Below are 22,223 nucleotides of genomic sequence, written 5' to 3' on the forward strand. Positions count from 1 at the left end.
AAGAAAAAAAAAAAAAAAAAGAGAAAAATTTTGTTAACTTCTTTTTATTATTATTTGACCCTTTCAATGTTTTCTTTGCAAACGATCAAGGTACACGATTGCGGAGGCATTACACGAAGACGCAACTACTTTATTTCGTCACCACATTGCAAAGAAAGAAGATCGCCATAAAGCAGGATGCGTCAACAGACAATGCGGGCGACAGCGCAAATTTGGGGGTTGTATTTTTCCTTCACTTTATTCCAAATTCTGCACTATCGCATTGCATTTTAATTTTGAAAATTTTATCACCGCATCATCTTTGGTTACCGCAATCATTTAGCATTTATCCATTTAGCAAGTCACCACATGCTTTCTTTTTGCCAATTATGATTTCAATGATGAAACACATGCTTTTATTTTTTCGTATACACTAGAGTCAACTTAATCTTAGAAAAGTCACCTCATGAAATATTTCTAAAAGTTAGTGGTCTGCTAGTTTTCTTTCAAACTAACCCTTTACCAAACTTCCTAAGAACAATCACATGACTTCTTTCAATCTTTTGGAAATGAGAAAATTGCCACATTTTAAATTTGGGGGTGAGGTATTTATTTTCGACCTTGCTATTTTTTTTCTTCTCTAAAAAAAATCATCATAATGTTGCGATTGGATCCTACTCATAGCTGGATGTTCGTATGACACACGTGGGGGCAAGCCAAAACGAAGGTAGGAATTGTGAGCAACGCATAAATGAATGACCGTAACTCTGCTGCCGAATAGGTATGAGTTTAGTCTGAGAAAGAGCGTCGTGCTCGTAGTTGGATGTCCGCATGACATACGTGGGGGCAAGCCAAAATGAAGGCAAGGCACTTGGATCAGCGCAAGGTCAGGGAAAAATAATAATGTCAAAAATATGCAAGGATAAAAAATCATTTAACACCCTAGTGAAAAAAAAAAGTTTTTTTGAAATAAATCATGCGATGTCCTAGAATCTAGTAAAATTCCTTTTGAAGGTTAAACTTGTGGTCCCTAGATTTTAGAAATATTTTAAGAAGAGACTTGAATAAAAATTAAGAAAATTTTGATGTATAGGATTTGAATGAAGTATCCTTGAGAAATCTAGGAAAAGAAATTGCAGTCGACTTTCTAAAGGAAATCTTTAGCTTATGCTTGAGGACAAGCATTGTTTAAATTTGGGGGTGTGATAACGGGCAGAAATGCACGTTATTACAGTACTAAGTTATTAAACAATGTAGGTTTGCATTGATAAAAGATATAAGATTGCGTCCAAAAAGCATTAAGTTCATGACATTGCGGTCGCAAGTGTTCATCGCATGAAAACAGTTAACTTTTGTATTTTTATGTAGAATATGCATTGACGCAAGGCGAAAAATGCGATCACAAGAAAGCAACAGTCGAGCGCAGCATTACCGCAAGGCTTTGCGGTGATTTGTGCTCACAAACATCTGCTCAAGAAGGGTTATCGCATAGAGGTGCCGCAACTTGATGGGCGCATCTAGGGTGAAAAGCATAATAAATCATGATGGGACAGAAAGCTGATGATGGTCGAGTCCGAATTAAGTTGACAAGCCGCTAACGAACTACTATACCAAGTACACTCAACTTTTTAGTGACAAATATTCGGTGCATCAGACAGAGAATTAATGTCATCCCATCAGTGCAATCATAAGAGAGAAGACGCCTTTCACCCCAAAGCTCTATAAATATTGAGGGCAACCTTCAGTAAAAGAGTTTGAATAGTTAGAGAATTTTCCCTTAGATAGAATAGTCTTGTTCTTAGTTTTTTCTTTATTTAAGGCGAACGCGAAAGAAGCAAGATTGTGCTGAGAGATCACTCCGGTGAACTTGGAAGAGTGTCGGAAGCATCCGATCAGAGAGAGGGCCAGCTCCTACAGAAGCAAGAATTTCTTTTGAATAGAATAGGGTCGACAGTGTAAAAGCCTTGGAAAGTAAAGGATTGCTACCAGGCTCTTTATCCTTATCTTCCATTGTCATTTTGTACTTAAACTTATCTATAGAAATGGAATTTACTTCTTTATATCTGTTCACTCTCTGTTTATTACGCATGAGTAGCTAAATCTGTCGAATGGGTTGAGAAGCACTTAGCTAGCATAACTGGGGATCTTCATTCTATGCGATTATCTTGTATTATGTATGCATCACTCGTCCATTAGAGATACTCGGGAGGGTAGTCTAAGGATAGAATCTAGGCTTGGAAAAGTCATGTTAGAATCTAGGCTTAGGAGAGTCAGATTAGAATGCATAATCAAGAGATAGGAGCTTAAGAATAAGCACTGTTTGCTATTGACGCATCGCATGCATCGTAGAGATAGGATATGATTGTGTGCGGTCACCTTGTCTTTGTGTGCATCTTGCATCATCGCATAGGAAAAAAGTAGAGACATAGGAATAAGCTCTATGGACATTATTTCATTTAACACATGCGTCCTAGAACTAGGAGCATCGCATTTGCATTGGAAAATGATTTGTTGTCACATGAGTGTAGTATGATCGCATAGTGTGACGTATTCCCGGGAAACGTTAGCTAAAGACCTTCACAACGCGTTCCTCTACATACTCAGTGTATTTACCACATAATCGATCTTTTCTCAAATTTGCCGTATACATTTATTTTATACCGCAAACAACAACCCAAAACAACTATTTGAATTATTTGGTTACCGCAAAGTCTTCTTAGAAATTATCAACGCATACTGTTTTCCCTAGTCCTTGAGTTCGACCATGGACTTGCCATGAAACTCAGTGGAATTTATACTTGGATTCTGCTGAGAAAACTTGTTGCTCAACGCATTTCCATCACCGCATTTCATTCCATTATTTCATCTTATAAAATAACGCATCAGGGTTATTCTTATTACTATTATGGGGGTTCACCTTGTTTAGAGGGGAGTTCTCAAACATGATTGAGGTAGTTCTCTTTATCAATCGTATTAGTGGAGAAGTTATTTTGTAACTCCTCTCTCCTCTTTCACATAACACTGTAGAAGTCTTTGGGAAGAAAGAGAAGTTTTTGTTATATATATATATATATATATATACTACTCTCTACATTCTTTTTCCTCTTTGAAGAACCTCTTAAGAAATGAAGATTCCCTCACCAAAATTCTTAGACGAGCCCATAATTCCATCTTGGTTCTTACCTTGACAATAGCAAGAAGTCTTTGGCAGTGGTGTCCAAGAGAAGGTTAATTCTTACTGTGTTCGTGAGGAAGAGCAATGTTCGTGATCTTTCAGGAGAAGAAAATGTGAAGAAGGACTTTTTCATCAAGGGTGAGTAAACCTTTCTTCCTTTCCTCTCTATAATTTTTAGATAGCATGTTTAGGTTATTTATCCTTCCATAATTTCTTTGTTTTGAATCTCTTTCCAAAAATGAATTCATTGACGCAAAGGCAATCACTTGCTTCCACTGAGGATTCAAATCCTTCAGAGGATACTTGTTCAGTTACCTTGTTTAATTCTCTGTAGTCTATGCATAGGCATAACGAACCATCCTTCTTCTTTACAAACTGTTAGGGTTGATGTCCTAAATCTCGTGATCTTGTAGTTTGTGATTGTATTTGTACAAACCTATTATTTATCTAATAAAATAGATTGTAGCTTATTTAACATTTAGTTGCATTAACACAAAAACCAATAAACCAATATCTATGATTATTTGACATAGCTTAAACATGTATGTGGAGACATATAGGTGGATCATATTTAAGTAATAAGTTGAATGGTCTGTAATAGATGGATAAGGTTGGGTACCTTATCCTAGTGACACTATGGATACGACCCGCTTTGTAGTTGTTACATATATTGTAAAGTGCTACAAATGGCCTAATCCTGATCAATCATGTGAAGACATGTGAGAGGGGGTATCCTATACAAAGAGTTTGTATAAGACTAGACTACGAAATGAATAGTCTCTCTTTATAATGTCGTTGCTAGAAGAAACTTACATTTCATAAGAATGACTATAGGTGACTTAACCTGAATACTGAATGAGTTGTGAACTCCTATTTCTGAGGGTAGTCCTTTGACTTGTATGGGTGAGAGTTGCTAGATTCGCTAACTCAATAAACTTATCATTTTAGGGATTCATCTGATTTGGGAGCTAGCAACACAGTTAGATAAGAAGGAATTCAATGCTTCTCTATTGTTAGGCTAAATAAATAAATTGCTCCCTTAAGGACTAATTTCAGGGTTTGAAAAATGTGGTGCCACACCCTCTCCTAGCTTGAGAGAGGTTGGTTATAGTTGGACTATAACTAATTGTTCATTAGATGTAACTATAGGGATAAAATGGTAATTTTGACTCAATTGTACTTACGAGTCATTTATGAGGGGTCAACGCACTATTGATTGGTTATATCCAATGGATGCAGAAATATATCTATAGTGCGAAGAGTGCAGTTGTCGATCTTTAGTGGAGTGACCGGCAGTTAATGAAGGTTGATTAATTTAATCAAATAGTTTAATAAATTAATCAAGTATCATTGGAGCTTCAGTCTATAGGTCCATAAGGTCCCCTTGTTAGTTCAATAAGGATTAATGGGAATCAAATTAATTTTGGATTAATTTGAATTATTCAAATTAATTATAAGAATTAATTATATAAGATATAATTAATATAAAGTTTTAATGAGAAAAATAAATTTTTGAATATGATTTAAATATTAATCATATGAATATGATTCATATAAAAACTATAGGTTAAAAATTAATATAAATATGATTCATATTAATGCTATAGATTATATGAGATTATAAACTATAGGTTATATGTCATATAAAATAAACTATAATTTATATGTTATATGTGATATAACTTATAATTTAATATGTATATATATTAAAGTAGTTAATATAGATATTAAATTCAAATTAATAACTCCTGAGGGAGTTATTGAGGGAGTTGAAGAGAAAAGTGGTTAGTTTTAGTAACCAACGTGATGTCTCATTAGAGAAACAAATAATGTTTTGTGAGAAATAGAAGATCATCTTCATCCTCTCTCAACTCTTTGTGTAATCTCTATGGAAATTCTTCTCTAAAAAACAAAATCCTCTCTTTACCAAAATTGATACATACAGAAGCCCACACACTCTTTACTGATTCTCATCCTTGAGAATAACACGAAGAAACTATGGTGGTATCCTTTTGGTTCACTATATGTTGTGTTCGTGTTGTTGAGTTCGGGGATTAATAAGAGTTTTGTTCGTGTTCGTGCTATGGAGAGGAAACATGAAGAGTTGAGTTCTTCAAGGGTAAGCCTCTCAATCCCTTTCTTCTCTCTATTAAATCAGTAGAAAGCATGCTTAATTTATAATGTTTATCGTGTTCCCATCCCTCTATGATTTGTATGTTTTGTAAAACAAAAACAAGACATAGTCGCATTCGATTGCTTCCGCTTCGGGGTATTCCAAACCCTTCACAGAGCTTTAGAGGGATGGAAACATTATGTACAGAGCTTTAGAGATAGGAATGGTGTCTGGTTTCAACTCGATCGTCAAATCAATCTCTATGTGGTAGCAACTTAGAAGATCCCTTGGAAAAACATTTGCATACTCTCTTATAACTAGTTCTGATGTCAGAGCAACCTCAGTTTCTCTAGTATCAACCACACTGGCCAAGATACTCCAAGTACCTTAGTTAAGCAACTTGTTGGCTTTCATAGTAGAAATTACTTTGGGCAAGACTACAGTTTCAACCCCTTTAAACTTAAAGCTAGCTTCCGTAGGAGGGTTAAAAATCATCTCTTTTCGGGAGCAGCCTATAATGGCATATTTAGCAGCCAACCACCTAACATTACGTCAAAATCACACATGTCCAAGACTATTGAAGTCACATCTAGTATAATATTTGTGATTTCAATCTGACATGTTTTTTATCTTTTCATTTGCTAACATAATTTCTCCAGATAGAGTAGAAACTGATAAGACATAATGTAAAGGCTCTTATTCTAATATAGCATGCTTCACAAATATTTATGATATATATGAATGGGATGAGCCATAATCAAATAATACCAATGTATAGTGTCCCAAGATTGGAAGCGTACCTGTCACCACTGTGCCTGCCTTATCGACCTCTCGACAGGTTGTACACCTATCCATGTTGCTACTATTTCTTGTTCGAATCCTTCTGAATAGAACCTGAATGTTGGACCTTACCACCTTACTTGCTTCTAGTAGGGCATTTGTCAACTGTATGCCCCTCCTATTTGCAAAGATAACAGAACCCACTATAAGCTAAGTAATGCCCCCAGTGATGTCTTGTAGAGGAACCACGAACTGACTTACTCCTTTCCAACAATCCAGACTCAGACGATTGCTGCTTAAAGTGTCATAATGACTCGATCGAACTTAAACTCTTATGTAGAAGCTCAAGAGCCTTCTGCTCTAACTTCCTCTTATGACCCAAGGAGGGTCCCGACCCATGTGACTTTAAGCATTCTCTCTCTAATTGGGAGTCCTTATTTGATTAAATAAATAATTCGTATATAGTTTACAAACTATGTGAACCATCAATGTCCAAGATCCAGTCAAACTTGTTCTCCACCAAATTTGCCTCCACAACCACTGCAGTAATGATGTCTTCTTCAACAAAATTAACATGTGGAACTTGTTAGGTAGCAGCCAGATTTTAGTCCAACCTTACCTTTCTTTGGTTGCACTAGTAGGATTTGTGTCCTAATTTTTCACACATAATAGACTATTTTGGACTTTTCAATTCATCCACTAGCAGCCTTAAATTAACCTTTCTTTGTTGTTTATTTTCCTTTTCTTTTTAACATGTCGTTCACATTAGAAGATTTAACAAGGTTAGCATTAACAGAATTCAAAGACAATGAATTTAGCTTATCTTTCTATCAGTTTGCTTCTTCGATGCATATGCGACTGATCAGTTTGTACAATTTTAGGTCCTTCTTTTTATGCTTCAAATGGTTGCGATAATCACTCCAAGAAGGATGAAATGTTTCAAGCAAGACATTTTCTTGAAGAATTTCACACATCTTCATTCCTTTTGATAGTATATTTGCCATCAAATTTTCGTATTCATGTACTTGCGCCATGACTGGTTTATTGTCAGTCATCTGAAACTGTAATCACTTATCCACCATGTATTTCTTTCTACTAGCATCATCGCCTCCATATCTGGAGTCCAGGATATTCCAAATTACCTTTGCAAATTTCTAGACAACGAACAAGTCGAATAGGAAATCCGTCATGTGGTAAAGCAAGTGGTTGCGAACTATTTTATTATCCTTCTCGAACTTTTTAGTGCCCACGGTAGGAATCGGATCGGCAAAAGCATCCTTGAAGGTTTTCGGATCAATGATAACAGAAGCATCAAATTTGGATCTACCAGAGCACTCCACGGTCAAAAAGTAATCCACCTCCAATTGCTCGAAGACGTAGAAAATTGCTTTCAAATTTTTATTCGTCGTCTATCCGGATGTAAAGCGTTGTGTTGTGGAAACTACTATCTTGAAAGCAATTTCGACATGACCTTGGTGCAATCGTATATGCTAGTTGCTCCCTAAAGTTAATACAACAATCACCTCAAATGTGCCTCACGAATAAGGGTTGAAATTAGAAGAAATGCTCATAATTAGTAAAAAAAAAAAAAAAAGAAGAAAAAGAAGGTGGAAGAACTTTTTTGTAACAATGGAATTTCTAGATTTGGTTTTTGAAGAGAAAGAAGAAACGTTTAGATCTGGAGAAAATTAATTTTCCAGATCTGACATTATTACACAACTAAAACTTATAACGTCATAAAAAAACAAAAAGGAATATTTTTTTTCCTTTTTTCCCCGTAAGTGCAGTTACCCAAACCTGCCTATCTAATTATGGTGACACGTATGTGGGGAAAGAGGCTTGATTACCACTCTAATCAATTTTGCAAGTTTCTTGAAGAACTCTCATATTTATACCCTCTTCTCAACCTTTAATCTTCCAATATAGAACAAGAAGTTTCCTCTCAAATAAGAACTTGCTATGGACCATGGCTTTTGGTATTGTGGGTCATTCTCAACGTGACAGGGTTGGAGCTTTCAGTTAATGGCCAGCTCGATGTGTGAGAATAAGGGTAGTAGAAGAATCATGTTGGAGAAGAGGATGAGTTTAATAATATATGGTCGTAGAAGGTCGGGCCAAGGGTGATGATAATAGTGAAGCATATGGCATGCACTTTTGTTGGCATGGCATGACCTGGAGATGAACCATGAACATTAGACTCAAAGTTTTCTTGTTCATTAGATTCTTAGATTTTGAATTTTAAATTTTGACGCCATGACCCATAAAAATTCTGAATTTTTTGTTCATTAAAATACATTCTTCTACTTTTCCACTCAAATTTGAGTCGTCCAATTCATTAAATCCTTATCTTCTTTGGTCACTTTGTGATTTTATTTTATTTGGTTAGTTTTAAATTACTAGATTTGATCTACTTAGTCTTAAATTATTAAATTTGAATTAGTTAGTTTTCAATAGCGGTTCCTTATCCATTTTTTAAATTAATAAAGTAACAGATATAGTCATTTAGCCACTTTTTCAAGAAAAAATATAATTAGCCATTTCTCAAAATTGGTTAATTTTAGCCATTTGTCCGGTTTTTTTTCTTACTAAAGAGTTACTAAATGTAAAAAAAATTTAAAAAAATAAAAAAAATAAGAAATTCGGTATGTGAAAGGAGGAAAATTCTAACATTTAATATGGGAAGAAAAAGGAAGAGAAAAATGAAAATAAATAATAAAAAAATGCTTCGTAAATTTAATATTGGAAAATTATTTCAAATAACAAAACTACTGAAAATATTTACAAAATATAACAAAATTTCAGAATCTATCCATGATAGACAACAATAGAAGTAGTGTCTATCATCGATAGATTTTAAAATTTTGCTATACTTTTTTAAATATTTTAGTTTATTTTTCTATATTTGAAAACAACGGTTTAATATTTATCCAAAAAAAAAAATGTCATGTCCATTTTAGTTAGTAATTAATAGAAAAAGTGAGGAATGAATTATTGAGTAATGAAACTCAAAGGAAATCTCGAGCACAGAAAGTGTAATTAATTTTTTTTTATAAATCTAAATGGTTAATTTCGTATGGAAAATTTCTCGACGAAAGAAAAAGAACATTCCTAGATGGAGGTGCACATCTTCCTTTCCTTTCATTTAAATTTTGCCAACATTTGGCCTATGAAAATGAATCTTATTTATCATAACACACTCTTATGGCAACACCCAACTCATGAACAACAAAAAATAACAAAAAAAAAGAAGCCTGTAAATGAGAAAGAAATGGAATCTCTGTTTGTCTCTGTTTTTAGTAACAATCTCTGTTCTTCTTCACTTTTAACTTCCTCATCTTCTTTCTCCTTCATTCACAACTTCCTTCCTTCTTGATTGCTTTAGCAACTCATTTCTCTTCATTTTCTGCTCTTCTTTTTCATTGGGTCTCGATCTTGTGCTCTCTGATCTCCTCAGTTTTTGTCGATCTGCTCGAGATTTCGTCTCGTGATCGCCACTGGCTGGCCTCTGTTTTGGCACAGATCTGATCTCATCTTGTTGCAACTCTTCTGTGGCTGCTACTCGGCTACTTGTCTTTGGACCTTTGATTTGTTGCTCAAAGAACAAAACTTGCACCACTGTTCTAAGCGGCAGCCGCTCGTTTTTCACCGCGTGTCCTCGTACTTCCGGCGACAGTTTCTGGCAGTTAAGAACTCGACATAACCGCTTCTTCTCTACTTTGCTCACTTCTGGATGCTCCTGCTTGGACAATTAAGAAATATCATCACGAAAAACACATGCGGTTCTTTTAAATCTCATTACTTTTTTATGTTCTTGATCGATGGGAGATCATGGTTGAATCATCGATTAATCTAAAAGCATAAGCTTACGAGTTATGATAAATTTAATATTATATCAACATTGTAGGGAGTTGAAAATTTGTTAAAGGACCAACAAGTGAAATTCAATATTAATTGGGGTATGAAATTACATTACGGGAATTCGAACGCATGATTTCCTCCTTTAATATATTGCTAAATCACTAATCGACTCAAAAACTAAATATTATATCAACACTCTAAAAAGGTGGAAGACATAGAAGCTAGGACCTAAACTTAATGGTGATTAGAAGCAAAAACGTGGAAATAAATCTCTAGTATTTAAGTATATCTTATATGATAGTAAAAAGAAAAAATGTTTAATAAGTTTTTTAACTTTCAAATTTTATGTCTACACTAATTAGGTTAGTAAATTACTTTAAGGTCGAACACATGACTTCCTACTTTGTTACCATGCTAAATCACTAATCAACTCAAAAGAGCTTATGAGTCCTAACAAATTTAATATTATATCGACTATCTAATAATAATAGAAGACAAAGAAACTATGACCTTATCTTGGTAATAAGAAGCAAAAATGTAGAACTAAGTCGGTAAAAAAAAAGTATTTAATAATCCTTTTAAAACTTTCAAATCTTATGTTTACTAGTTCCTTTATCAATTAGATACATTCTAAAGGTCAATATTTTAACATACGACCGTTAGATACTAAAAATTATTTAACGAGGCTGCTACAATGTGATTGTCTTATAACAACCATCAGATGTCAGTTCAGTAATTTGTATCTTCCTAATAAGCGTTGGATATAATTTCGAGGTACTTCTCAGTCTACATATTGAAAGATAGAATGTAATTGTCGTACCTTGAGAAAGATATTGATAGCCTTGTAAATATGATCATGGCTTGGTCGAGCAAGATCAGGCAAAGTTTGAGCAACATGAATCATCTTAGCAACACCCATTTTGGGGTCTCTAGCAACCACTTGGAGATAACAATCAATGAGTTTCCCAACTTTTGTTATAGATCTCAAAACCTCTGCATTTTCCACATCTGAATTTCTTCTCAAAAAACTCTCTAAAACACTCACAACCAAATCAACATCATTCAAACATTGCTCATCAACATCAACTTCATCTTTTGAAGGAAAAAGTAAATCACTCACAGTTGCCTCTTCCAATAGAAGGCTGCATCTTCTTATAATTTCTGCCTTTGTTACTTGAGACGCTCCCAAGATATTTGCAAGGCTAAGTAGCCTAAGTGAGAAGTTTACTGACACTGATTCTTTATCTGGAGGAATTAAGCTGATTATGGTTTCTAGGATTAGTCGATTCTTCTCTACGTTTGCTTCGGTTTTCGACGTAGATGTGTCTCGGACGTCGGAAAGCCATCGGCAAGTATAGACATGCAAAGCTTCACCGATTAACGGTGGAGGTAGTATGCAAGTTGATGAAATCGCTGCGATTATACAACGGAATAGATCGATGTTGAGATCGGCTATGTCCTCTGTCCACCAATCTTTTGGCACTAAACGGTGGTTCTTCTTGTTGTAGCCGAGTCTGGTGTACGTGTAGGACCATGTGACCTGTAAAATAAGTCATGGTTTATTACGTGATAAACAACTTTTCTTAAAACAAATAAAGAAAAAATATATTTGAAAATTTCCTGTCGGAAATGCAGAAAGATATGTGCAATCTCGAGCGATTCTTTTGACATTAAAAACATTTTTAGTTTATAGATTTTCATGAAAGAAACAATTTAATCCTTGATCTTTAATTGGCAACATTTTAGTTCCTGTACTTTCAAATTCCTAGCAATTTATTCTTGAAACTTCAGTAAGTAACAAAGTTAGTCTCTATACTTTATAATTTGTAACGATTTAGTTCATATCAAGAAAAATATTTTTAAGATTTATGGAAATTTTTTACACATAAATGGATAAATGGATTGAAAATAAATTTATTTAAAATTATAAAGACTAAGTTGTTATGTAATAAAGTTGACATTAATTTTGATGAAAATTTTCTTGGAAGGGACTAAATTGTTACTTTTTAAAGTTTAATAACAAACAATCTGTTTGATAATATTTGGTTTTTAGTTTTTAATTTTTTTAAAAAATTAAGTCTATAAACACTCCTTCTACCATTATATTTATTGTTTTTTTATCTAATTTTTCCAATGTTTTCAAAAATAAAACCAAAATTAGAGAAATAAAAAAGGTAGATTTTAAAATTTTGTTTTTGTTTTTAGAATTTGGCTAAAAACTCGATTCTTTTACTTAAAAAAGATGCAAACTGTTGTAAGAATTTTTTTTTAAAAAAAAAATAGACATGATTTTTAAAAATTAAAAACTCAAAAACCAAATAGTTATCAAACGAAATCTAAATTTTAACAAATTTGAAATTACATGGACTAAATTGTCATCAGTAAAGTTCAAAAACTAATTTTTAACAATTTCACTATTCAACTTTAATAAGTAACAATTTGATCCCTATACTTTATAATTTCTAATGATTAGTCTTTATCGTGAAATACTTTTTTGATAGGAACTAAAAATCATTATAAATTTTAAAGTACAAGGAGAAATAAAATGACTATTTCATAACAAATTTAAAAGTTTAGAAGATTCAAAATTGTAATTACGAATTAAATTTCAGAGATTAAATGGTTACTTTCCGACCGAACGAGAAAAAGGAGAAGAGAACCTTAGAAGGAGGAGTAAGGATTTTGTGGATGATAGAATCGATGCATTTGGTAGTGAGACCAAGATTATGGGAGCATTCAGAAAGGCCAAGTGAAGAAGAAAGCGTTAAAATGGAGTCCTTCCAACCACAGAGGATGCAAGAAAGAAAGAAAGATTCAAGCTTGACGATGAAGTTCCCTTCGTTTGTTGATTCATTCATTCCAAGAAAGTTAGCAGCACAGAAAGCAGAGACCAAGTTATGGGCACTCAGATTGATTGTCATTCCATAGCAGAATTTAGCACACAGCTCGAAAGCTTCTTCTCCACCTGGAATTTCATGGAGCTCTATTCTTGTTTTGTGATCATCACCATTGCCATTGTTCGAGCAAAGTCGCTGTAAAAGTCCGCATTTCGGAAGCATAGGGAACTGCAGCTACCAAAACCCACCATGGTTAACATTTAAAACCAACGAAAATCCGATCATCGTATGGTTTGGGTTGGGTTCAAATAAATAAAAACTTTATAGGTTGGATTGGTTCGTGGGTTCCTCTCCGAACCACCTCACACTTATTATTAATTTAATGTTTAAGTACTATTTTAGTTCTTATACTTTTGGTTTTTTATTCATTTTGGTTCTTATACTTTCAACTTTTGTTCATTTTGGTCCTTATACTTTTAAAAAAATTTCATTTTGATCTATTCATTTTCACCTTTAAAGGATAAAGATTGTCATTTTTTTAAAGTTCAAGGCCCAAAATGAACTAAGGTTAAAGTACAAAAATCAAAATAAACATTTTTAAAGTATAGGACTAAAATGAATCAAAGTTGAAAGTATAGGGATGGAAATGAATATTTTAAAAGTAGAGGGACCAAAATGACTAAAAACCAAAAGTACAAAGACCAAAATAGTATTTAAACCTTAATTTAAAAACTGTTTTTTTTTTAATTATTTTCAATATAGTTAGATATACATATTTTATTTTAATTTTACTTAATTTCATGGTTTTTTAAAAATTATTTATTCTTCAACAACTATTAAAAATAATTTTCTAACACTATTGGAAAGAAAACTAGAAAGCTTTCCTAATATAAGTTGAAATTGATTTGCTAATTTTAATTCAATACGTGAAAATTAAATAACTAAACAAAAAAATTACATATATTTAATTCTTTTTAAACAAAAATTTAAATAATGACATGAATAACTCGAATCAACCCAACTCAAATGTCTCGTGTGATTAGGTTGGATTGAAAAAACTTACCATTCACACGATTGGGTTGAAAGTGCTTCAACCCAACCCATGAATAATCCTAGTTTTCACTTTAACTCATTTTATTTTGAAATAACATACAAGTTACAACTGTTCTTGTAAGCAGTAGAGAAAATATTCTAATGGTCAAATTGAGCTTTTCTATGACCGTTTTGTTGCATAACGATTTTGAATTCTTAGTCGAATTTCTAAAACAAAAATAAGTTTTCAAAAACTAGAAATCGAAGAAGATGTAACTTAAATTGATAGAACAAACCTTGTGAATGAGATAAGTGATGTTGTTTATTTTGATAACAAGGTCATTGGGTGCATCTGAAATGACAGTCCTGGAATCAAAGATTGATTATAAGTTTTTTCTTTTTTAATTATTAAAAAGGATTGAGGTTGAAATTGAAATTGAAATCGAAGGGAGTTTACCTGGTGGCTTGTTCTGTGTGGAAGGTGTCTGGCCTTGTTCCTAATTTCATAAACTTCATGGCTGCCAGTAACCAACTTGAAATGGTACCTTAATTCTCTACCTACAAACCTTCCATATAATAATACAGAATTATATATATATATATATATAGTTGGAATTAAAGTCTGATCTAAAAGAAAATAAATTCATTGTAGCATGACAATAATTTAGGCTTCGTTCGATAACCATTTTGTTTTTTGTTCTTGTTTTTAAAAATTAAGTCTATTTCATTCACATTTCTTACAATGATTTGTATCTTTCAATGGTTAAATTCTTAGCCAAATTCTAAAAACAAAAGCAACTTTTTGGAAGCTACTTTTTTTAGTTCTCAAAATTTGGATTGGTTGTTAAAACCATTGGTGGAAAGGGATAACAAAAAAAAAAATTAAGGTGGAAGTAGTGTCCGTGGACTTAATTATTTTTAGAAACAAAAACATATACAACAAAATGGTTACCAAACTTGAAGAAGAATAAGACAAACATGAAATTCTCTTATTAATCTATATCTTGAGATCTAGAAAATAAAACTAATTTAGTGTATATATACTGAATTAATGTCATAATCTTGGAGAATATCTCCAACATAAGCATGGTCCTAAAAATATATATGTACTCTTCATTATTATTGTGCTGTCTCTTGCATGCATATTGCATATATACTTTTCATTGTTATATATATTAATCAAATCAGATTATTAAATATTGCATGTGATTAAAGCATGATAAGGAAAATAAAAAAAGTATAGCTGGGAAATGAAGATTGTGTCACTGAACACTAAACGACCCATAACATTATAAGTTTAAATAACTCAACTTTAATAGTCAATTAAAGTTTGCATATTTTATCGGGTAATTTTATATTTTTCTCTTTCTCTATTTTAAATATTTATCGAGAAACTCCATCTCACAACTATGCACCCTAAACACTAATTCTAGTATATTAACTTTCTGACTTCAAAACTCAATTCTGTGCTTTAAACATCGGACGGGAAAAAGTAGGAAAGATGATTATTGAAAAATGAGAAGGATGTTTTAGTAGAGGAAAATAGGCATGGAAGTGCGGTCTGTGCAATGACGGACATATGGGGTAAAGAAGAAAAAAACAAAAGGCTATATATATTGTGTGGCCACAAAAACACCCATTACTTAGTCATCACATACAAATAAAAGCCCCTTTGGACTGCTTCTTCTTCAATTATTTCTATAAAACTTTATCAATTTGGATCCAAAAAAAAAACATTGGAATTTTGTCAACCAGCATTCTCAAAGTTTGTGGGTAATTCGAGAAGCATGAATTACTGGAGTTTTCATGACACAAAAAGCCAAATTTGAACGTTTTTTTAATTTTTTGAAACTTATGACAGTTTTTTAGTGTCACCAATTTGACTGGAAATTATCTTAAGAACAACATATTTTCTGTGAAACTAAGGCAGATGGGGTTTCCTATTTGACTGGAAATTTATCAATTTGTTTGATAGTTAGAACTGAAAAAGCAAAACAGATGAAGAAAGTGAAAGAGAGCATACCATGACAGAAAGGTTTAGATTTGGAAAAGGCTGCAAAGTCCATCCACAGTGCATAGTTGGCTCTGCAATCAAATCAAAGTGAAAATTAGGTTGATATATATGAAGAAGAATGGAAGGTTGTTCATGCAATATTTTGGAAGAGATGGAAAATAAGTGAAAGCTTACACAGGTTGTGAGTTGCAGTACCAAAATCATCAAACCAAAGGGAAAATATTAATGAATTGAACCAATAGAGAGAGAATGCGTGGTTGATTGGAATTAGTCAACATGGCAATGCATCAAAACCACGTACGTTATGATAAGCTGCTTGAATAGAAAGAAAAGGAAAGACAGAGAGAGAGCAACAGCAGAAGCACTGTCTTCCCATATTTATATGACTAGATAATGGAATGATCATAGACAATATCTTCTATTACGAGATATTTGGAATATTGAATTGAGTTATGAAGTCTAAAAATTATGTCGGAGTTAGAAATTGAAGTCCGTGCTTGGAGTACAACGTTATTTAATCTAAAGTAAAGAAACATTAGGAGGGAAATAGAAAGAAGGAAGATCAAGTTTCTCGATAAATGTGTAAGCTTTGAAGTCCATGGAGTTGAGTTATTTAACATTAACTTATGAAGTCAGTGGACCAAACACCCTTTTAGTATGAGGTAATTTAGATGATTCCAAAAGTAAAGTCGGAAGAATTTATATTTATAGTAGACAAATTCATACTATTATGGAGATATGTAGAGTGACGTTGGATATTGTTTTGATCTATAACTATTGGGGAGAGAATGGAAAGAGAAAAGCAATGGGGGGAAATGGAGGTGTGTATGATTGAGTAAACAAAAGGCTTGCAAAGGGCAAGTGGGGAAATGAAGACTTTTTGGACAGTGCTCCAATTAAGTGAAAAACTGAAGAAAGAGATCCCCACACTGTGCCTTTCCTCATCATGCTTTCCCCCACTAATATAATATCCACCTACATTCTTCTTCTTCTTCTTATATATTCTCTTCTTTACTTTCTTTCATCTCTTTGTCGGCCACGTGTCGCCTTCTCTGCCGTTTGTTACATCAAACTGATGGGACTGTTTTACCCTATTCATCTTTTCTTCTACTTATTTTCATCCATGTCCTTTCTTGCCTTGGGTTATTTAACAAATAAAACTAGTGCCAAACATGGAGGGCAGCTACAATTTTCATCTGATCTTGTGTTAGAAACTAGGCAAAGTTGGATTTTGGTGAGGTGAAACCATGGAATTACCCAAATTTTGAGCTCAAAGTGAAACTCATATGGTATGTGATAGGTCTTATTTACCAAGTGATTTTTCTAGAATATGGAAGAAAGGAAAAGTACTTTGTATCTACTTTGTAACTATTAGAGCAAACTTCTTTTCAAAAGAATATGGGTTGAAACAAACGAGGATATAACATTTTTAGGACACCATTTGTGATGATATGGAGAAATATATAAATGAACCAATATCACATTCGAATGAAAAATGATCTTAAATTAAAGTTATGTTATAAGTATACCTATACTAATAAGGTATACACCTTACTTTTTCAATGGTTCAATCATAAAGCTACGAAGTTAGCATGTTTGGCTTGTTGTAATTCTATGTTGAGTGAATTATTAAAAAAAAATTCAAAACATAGCATAATGGATGGGCACATTTTTGTATGTAAGGATAATCTTCACTCTAGCAAGTAGTTCAAGACAAGGTGTAACGTGGCCAGATCGTAGAGATATGGAAAAATGCTAGGTTTGTTAGGTGCCGACTTTGTATTCCAGATCTTAAACCTAGACGTCACATACAACTTTTCGAATAAGTTCACTTTAATAACAATCACATATAGTCATTTTTCATGTCACCATTATTCTCCATTCTCTCTAGAATTCAAGGAAACGGTTCATGTAATTAACACGTAAATATGTAAATGAAATAAGAAATGGAACCCACACACACTCACCCCCTTCAATCCCATCATGATGACTGCAGGCCATGATGATGCTCATCATCAACATCACCCTCCTAATATGATCATCACCATCATCAATATCATATTCCTTTCCATCATTGCCCCATAATCAATTTTACAGTTTATTAATATTAATCAGATTTTTCTCAATTATTATTGAATTGAAGAAGGAGATTCTTCTTATCATTGCTCTCTGTCCCTAATCTCTCCCGCCACAATACGAATGTCATTACAATTAATATTTTAGAGCAGCATCTCCTAATCATACGCTTTCTTTGTAAACATTAACCACCACTTTTCATTTGTTTTCATTTGGATATCTTTCTGGACATTTTTTAATACTTCATCAAAAATTTAACCTAAAGATAGTTGTTAAATAGTTGCCAAAGTCAGCTAGCTACTCCCACTTATTATATTAAAAAGAAATACATTAAATAGTTGTAACCCTAAAAGATTCATGAATCAAATAAAAAATCTACTATGAACATGCATTTAAATAGTTGTCAAAGTGAGTACCGCTCACCATATTTGACATATATTCTTTTTTGTTGAAATCAGAGGTTCAAATCCCTACTCTCCACTTGGTGTACTGAAAAGAAAAAATCGTTAAATAGTTGTAACGATAAAAGATTCGTGAATCAAATAAAATCCCCATCATAGAAATGCATCTAAATACAAACTAAGCTCTTAGTTAGAAGTTGAGCTTTTTGGTACAAAGGGGAAGATAGGGAGGGAATGGGAGGGTGAGGACATTAGGAAGGTGGGTTAGACAGTTATACAAGAAGCATGATGGAATGGAATTAAACACATACAAAATGGGAATAGTCAAACTTCACTCTGATTATGATGGGATACTACAAAGACTCAGAAAAAGCATCCAAAAGGAATCCTGTCTTTCAGTGGCACCCACTTGTTCTACACATTTCACTGTTTCTCTAAACTTGTAACTACTTTTCCCCCTTTGCTCATAAACAGACTCTGTCCTTTAAAAAGGACTCCTTTTCACATTTATGACTGTAAACTTCTACCATTGATATAACCTCGTAACGCCTCAAGACATTGAAAAATTACATGTTCCCATAATTTGATTCCAGAAAGCATCTTCGATCGAATCCTCGAAAAGAACTTTTCAGCTCTTTTCAGCTCAAAAGCTTGAATTAGCTACTCATGATCTCTAGCTAGATATCTTTTGTATAGCCTGCAAATCTTGTCATTCTGTCTAAAGCTAAATCTACATATTATTAAAAGTTTTCTAGCACTCCACATATGTAGTATGTACTTAAAACATTTCCAGGAATATTATAGGAGTAATACTTAACAAAAATCTTGAATTAAGATCAGGGTTTAACGCCTTGACTCGATTCAATGATGATTGAAAAAAAAAACATTTTGGGTTCATCTAATTCTTAGGATTTCTTAGTATAAGTGCACCATAACTTGAAAATGGTGTTGGAATCTCTTTTCAACACCAAAGGTACAGTTTTCAGAAACCCATTATCAGAAAAGTTCATCCAAACAGAAGCTTACAAAACAATAAATGACAAACTTAAAGCTAAAAGAACAGTTATTTTTCCTAACCAAAACGAAGATTTAATCATAGAGTTGTGAACCCCTTACCAGAAGAGCCTCAACCACCAACCATAAAGGCGACCAGCATTCGTTCGATTTGGTATGTGCCTATCTAACAATTACAATGCAAATTATGCAAAACAAGCCTAATATTTCCCTGATCAAATTCTTCACATTTTCTCAATTCTACAGTATACACTTCCGAAGAGAGAATCTTAAATATTATAATCAAGTTTACATGCGCCCCTTAGTAGGGCGTGCAACTACAAAAGAAAGAATCCTGATGGACTAAATCAAAGTCTCCAGTTACATTTGAAAAAGGGAAAAAAATATATCATTCATTTCCAGTGAATTGCTGCAGTCTTGAACTCCAACTATTTTGTCACAACAGAAGACTACACAAACTTCCATCATTCTGCTCATTTTGATCAATTACCAAACAAGTCATCATCACTGTCTATATTGGACCTGTTATTTTCTTCTTGGTTCCGAGTGGAAGCTTCACCGATTGAATCTTTAGGAGGGGAAGACGGTTTATCAGCAGAACCAGCAGAAGAATATGCCCATGATGAACCCACATTTCCTGAAAATGATTCTCCGTAAAGGTCATCATAAATTCCGCTTTTTGATGGATTTTTTACCCTATTCAAGATTTCTTGTAATTTACCAGTCACGCCTTTTGGAGAAATGTTATCTACCTTCAAAGAAGACTGCTCCTTGCCTTTTGGTATTATGGTAGTCTGCACCAGAGATTCATATTTCCCAACCAGACTTCCTTCTTTAACACCTATTGGACCAGGTTCTGTCCCTACATCTGCACCATCTGAGAAACCCACAACTTCAACCAGCTCCCCTCCAAGTTGATCCCTGAAAGCCACTCTCATCTTCCTAAGCTTTTTGGTAGGTCTTCCATGCCGTGTATCTTCTTTTGCACTTGCTGGGCTGCTGTCTTCAGATGATGAAGGTAGGCCAGATTTGGTAAGACCAAAGCGATTAAGTAGTGTATTATAAGAAACAACAGCCTCCTCATCAGACGGATCAGGAGGTGGTGGTAAATCAACCTCGGTGGGCAATGGGGGACGAGAAAAAAGTGCTGCAGCATTCTTTCTCAAGATATAAGTTCTTGTCGATGCAGCAAACCGCAAAGACTGTCCTGCTTCTAGCTCGACCGGAGAGTCTTTAGTCAATCTCTCATTAGCCACAAATGTTCCATGAGCAGATCCCAAATCAATTACATATATGCTGCAAAATAAACTAATGCTTATCAATTCACATGGTCATCAAAAAGTATCTCTTGATGTTGAAAATTCAGTGGTGCAAAAATAAATTATAAAGAAAAACCAAAACCCGATGGCTGCTACACCATCTTCTAAGCAGGTCAAGAAAATCATCCCTAATATGCACAAGAAATTCTCAAAACATTTAACTGGTTAGCATATTCCAGAGGTAATGTTTGTATTCCACGAAAAGAAGCTAATTTTTTTCAATAAGAAACCAAGCTTTCATTGAGAAAAATTAAATATATACAAGGGCATACAAAAAGCCAATCCAACAAAAGGAGTCCAACAAACTACAAAAAGACACCAACCCAAAAACTAAATTTTAACTAACAACTACCAAAGGACATAGCCACTAATCCCTAGGCCATAGCATTAAACCTAAAACCTCCTACAACTATCCCTCCTCAGCCTCACCTCCTCTCAAATATTCTATAATTCCCCTGAAGCCAAATTTCCCAAATAATGGCAAATAAACAGGTCTACAAAAGGATCTCTCCCTTCTTTCAAATAGGGAATTCAGCAGAACCTACAATCCTGTAATCCCTATTCTGCACGAAGGAGACTCCAAAGGCATCCAAGAACTTGAAGCAAATCAACTAGGCAACCTGGAAACTCCAAAGGATATGAGCAAGGTCCTCCTACACCCCTAACTAAAATGGAGAGTGTCTTTCCTAGGGGTGCAAATCAGTCAATCGGCCCCAGTTTTAGTCTCAAATGGACCTATCAGCTTGCAGCAATCAGAGTTCATCGGATTAGAAAGGTTTCGTAACACTGACCAACCGTGAGTAATAAAATTGAGAAAAACACAGTTTTTGACAGTCTCCTATTCAGTATTTCATGTTCATCCTTAGTCCTCTGCACACACTCGTATTAACTTTAGACCTGGACTTTGCCTTTTTGGAGATCTTAACCTTCCAAAGCATAGAAAATAAAGGAGTCGATTGGGGGAAGCAAGGAAACCCTCAAATTTTAGAGGATAGAGCTGGAAAAAAATCCTTGTGAAGAGATACAAGAATTTCTTCTCCCCAGTCAACATGGAAATGCCTCAAAAGCAAAAGTAAGAAAGAAACTTCCTATCACTCCCGATATTCACAAGGGGGAGCCCATAGCAAAAGCCACAACACAACATCATATCAGGTATAAACAGAAAAAGAGAAGCAAAAACCTTGCATCTTGTTTAGTACTTAACAGCTTTCAATCTTTATTTTTATTTTTTGTTCTTATTATCTTTTTAATGAAGAAACCAACCTACATTGAAAAAACATTTTCACCTTTTCAGGCTCTACATGATAGATCCTATAAAATAAATATAAGTTTTTGACATTGTCGTGGACAACTATCATCATTTTTCATGTACCAACTAATACAGTTCAATTATGAGCATCTCAAGCTTAAATAGCCCCTGTGAACCAAAAAAAATTTAAATGGTTTTTTTTCTCAAACAAAAACTGAGACATCTTCTCAAGAAAAAAAGAGAGAGAGAGAGAGATAGCAGAACTTTATACTCAACAATCACTGCAGGAAGTCTCAACACTTTGAATTATGTGTGTTGAAATTATCAAAAGATTACAACATAGCTAATTTCAAGACTCCTAACCTCCTCTCCTAGT

General features: G+C 33.7%; 2 protein-coding genes across 7 annotated transcripts in view; both read right to left on the reverse strand.

Moving 5' to 3' along the window:
• Positions 1–9,160: 9,160 nt before the first annotated feature.
• Positions 9,161–16,142, reverse strand: LOC120082440 (BTB/POZ domain-containing protein At5g47800-like). Of its 5 annotated transcripts, none has more exons than XM_039037609.1 (7): positions 15,963–16,142; positions 15,798–15,859; positions 14,232–14,332; positions 14,071–14,140; positions 12,566–12,976; positions 10,726–11,445; positions 9,161–9,783 (listed from the first exon to the last, which is right to left on the reverse strand). In XM_039037609.1, exons 3-7 carry the CDS (start codon positions 14,288–14,290, stop codon positions 9,379–9,381), a joined length of 1,665 nt encoding a protein of 554 aa, XP_038893537.1. In that variant the 5' UTR covers positions 14,291–14,332; positions 15,798–15,859; positions 15,963–16,142; the 3' UTR covers positions 9,161–9,378. The 5 variants fall into 5 exon arrangements, with proteins under 5 accessions (XP_038893537.1, XP_038893535.1, XP_038893539.1 ...); XM_039037607.1 differs by having other exon boundaries at positions 14,232–14,340; positions 15,963–16,141; XM_039037611.1 differs by having other exon boundaries at positions 12,566–12,970; positions 14,232–14,340; positions 15,963–16,140.
• Positions 16,143–19,464: 3,322 nt separating this feature from the next.
• Positions 19,465–22,223, reverse strand: part of LOC120083214 (protein phosphatase 1 regulatory inhibitor subunit PPP1R8 homolog) — a 6,219-nt gene continuing 3,460 nt past the window's right edge. For both annotated transcript variants that reach the window (XM_039038871.1, XM_039038870.1), the window contains exon 3: positions 19,465–20,575. In XM_039038871.1, coding sequence (XP_038894799.1) covers positions 19,762–20,575 — 814 coding nt within the window. In that variant the 3' untranslated portion in view covers positions 19,465–19,761. The remainder of the gene's footprint in view (positions 20,576–22,223) is intronic.

This window comes from Benincasa hispida, chromosome 8 (genome assembly GCF_009727055.1).
Source record: "Benincasa hispida cultivar B227 chromosome 8, ASM972705v1, whole genome shotgun sequence".
NCBI classification, from domain to species: Eukaryota; Viridiplantae; Streptophyta; class Magnoliopsida; order Cucurbitales; family Cucurbitaceae; genus Benincasa; species Benincasa hispida.

Coding starts and splice junctions, on each gene's coding strand:
- LOC120082440 (XM_039037609.1), bottom strand. CDS start 14,290: ATGAAGTTTATGAAATTAGGAACAAGGCCAGACACCTTCCACACAGAA. Junction 12,977..14,070: donor TCACTTATCTCATTCACAAG/GTTTGTTCTATC, acceptor GGGTTTTGGTAG/CTGCAGTTCCCTATGCTTCC. Junction 11,446..12,565: donor TCCTTACTCCTCCTTCTAAG/GTTCTCTTCTCC, acceptor CTTATTTTACAG/GTCACATGGTCCTACACGTA.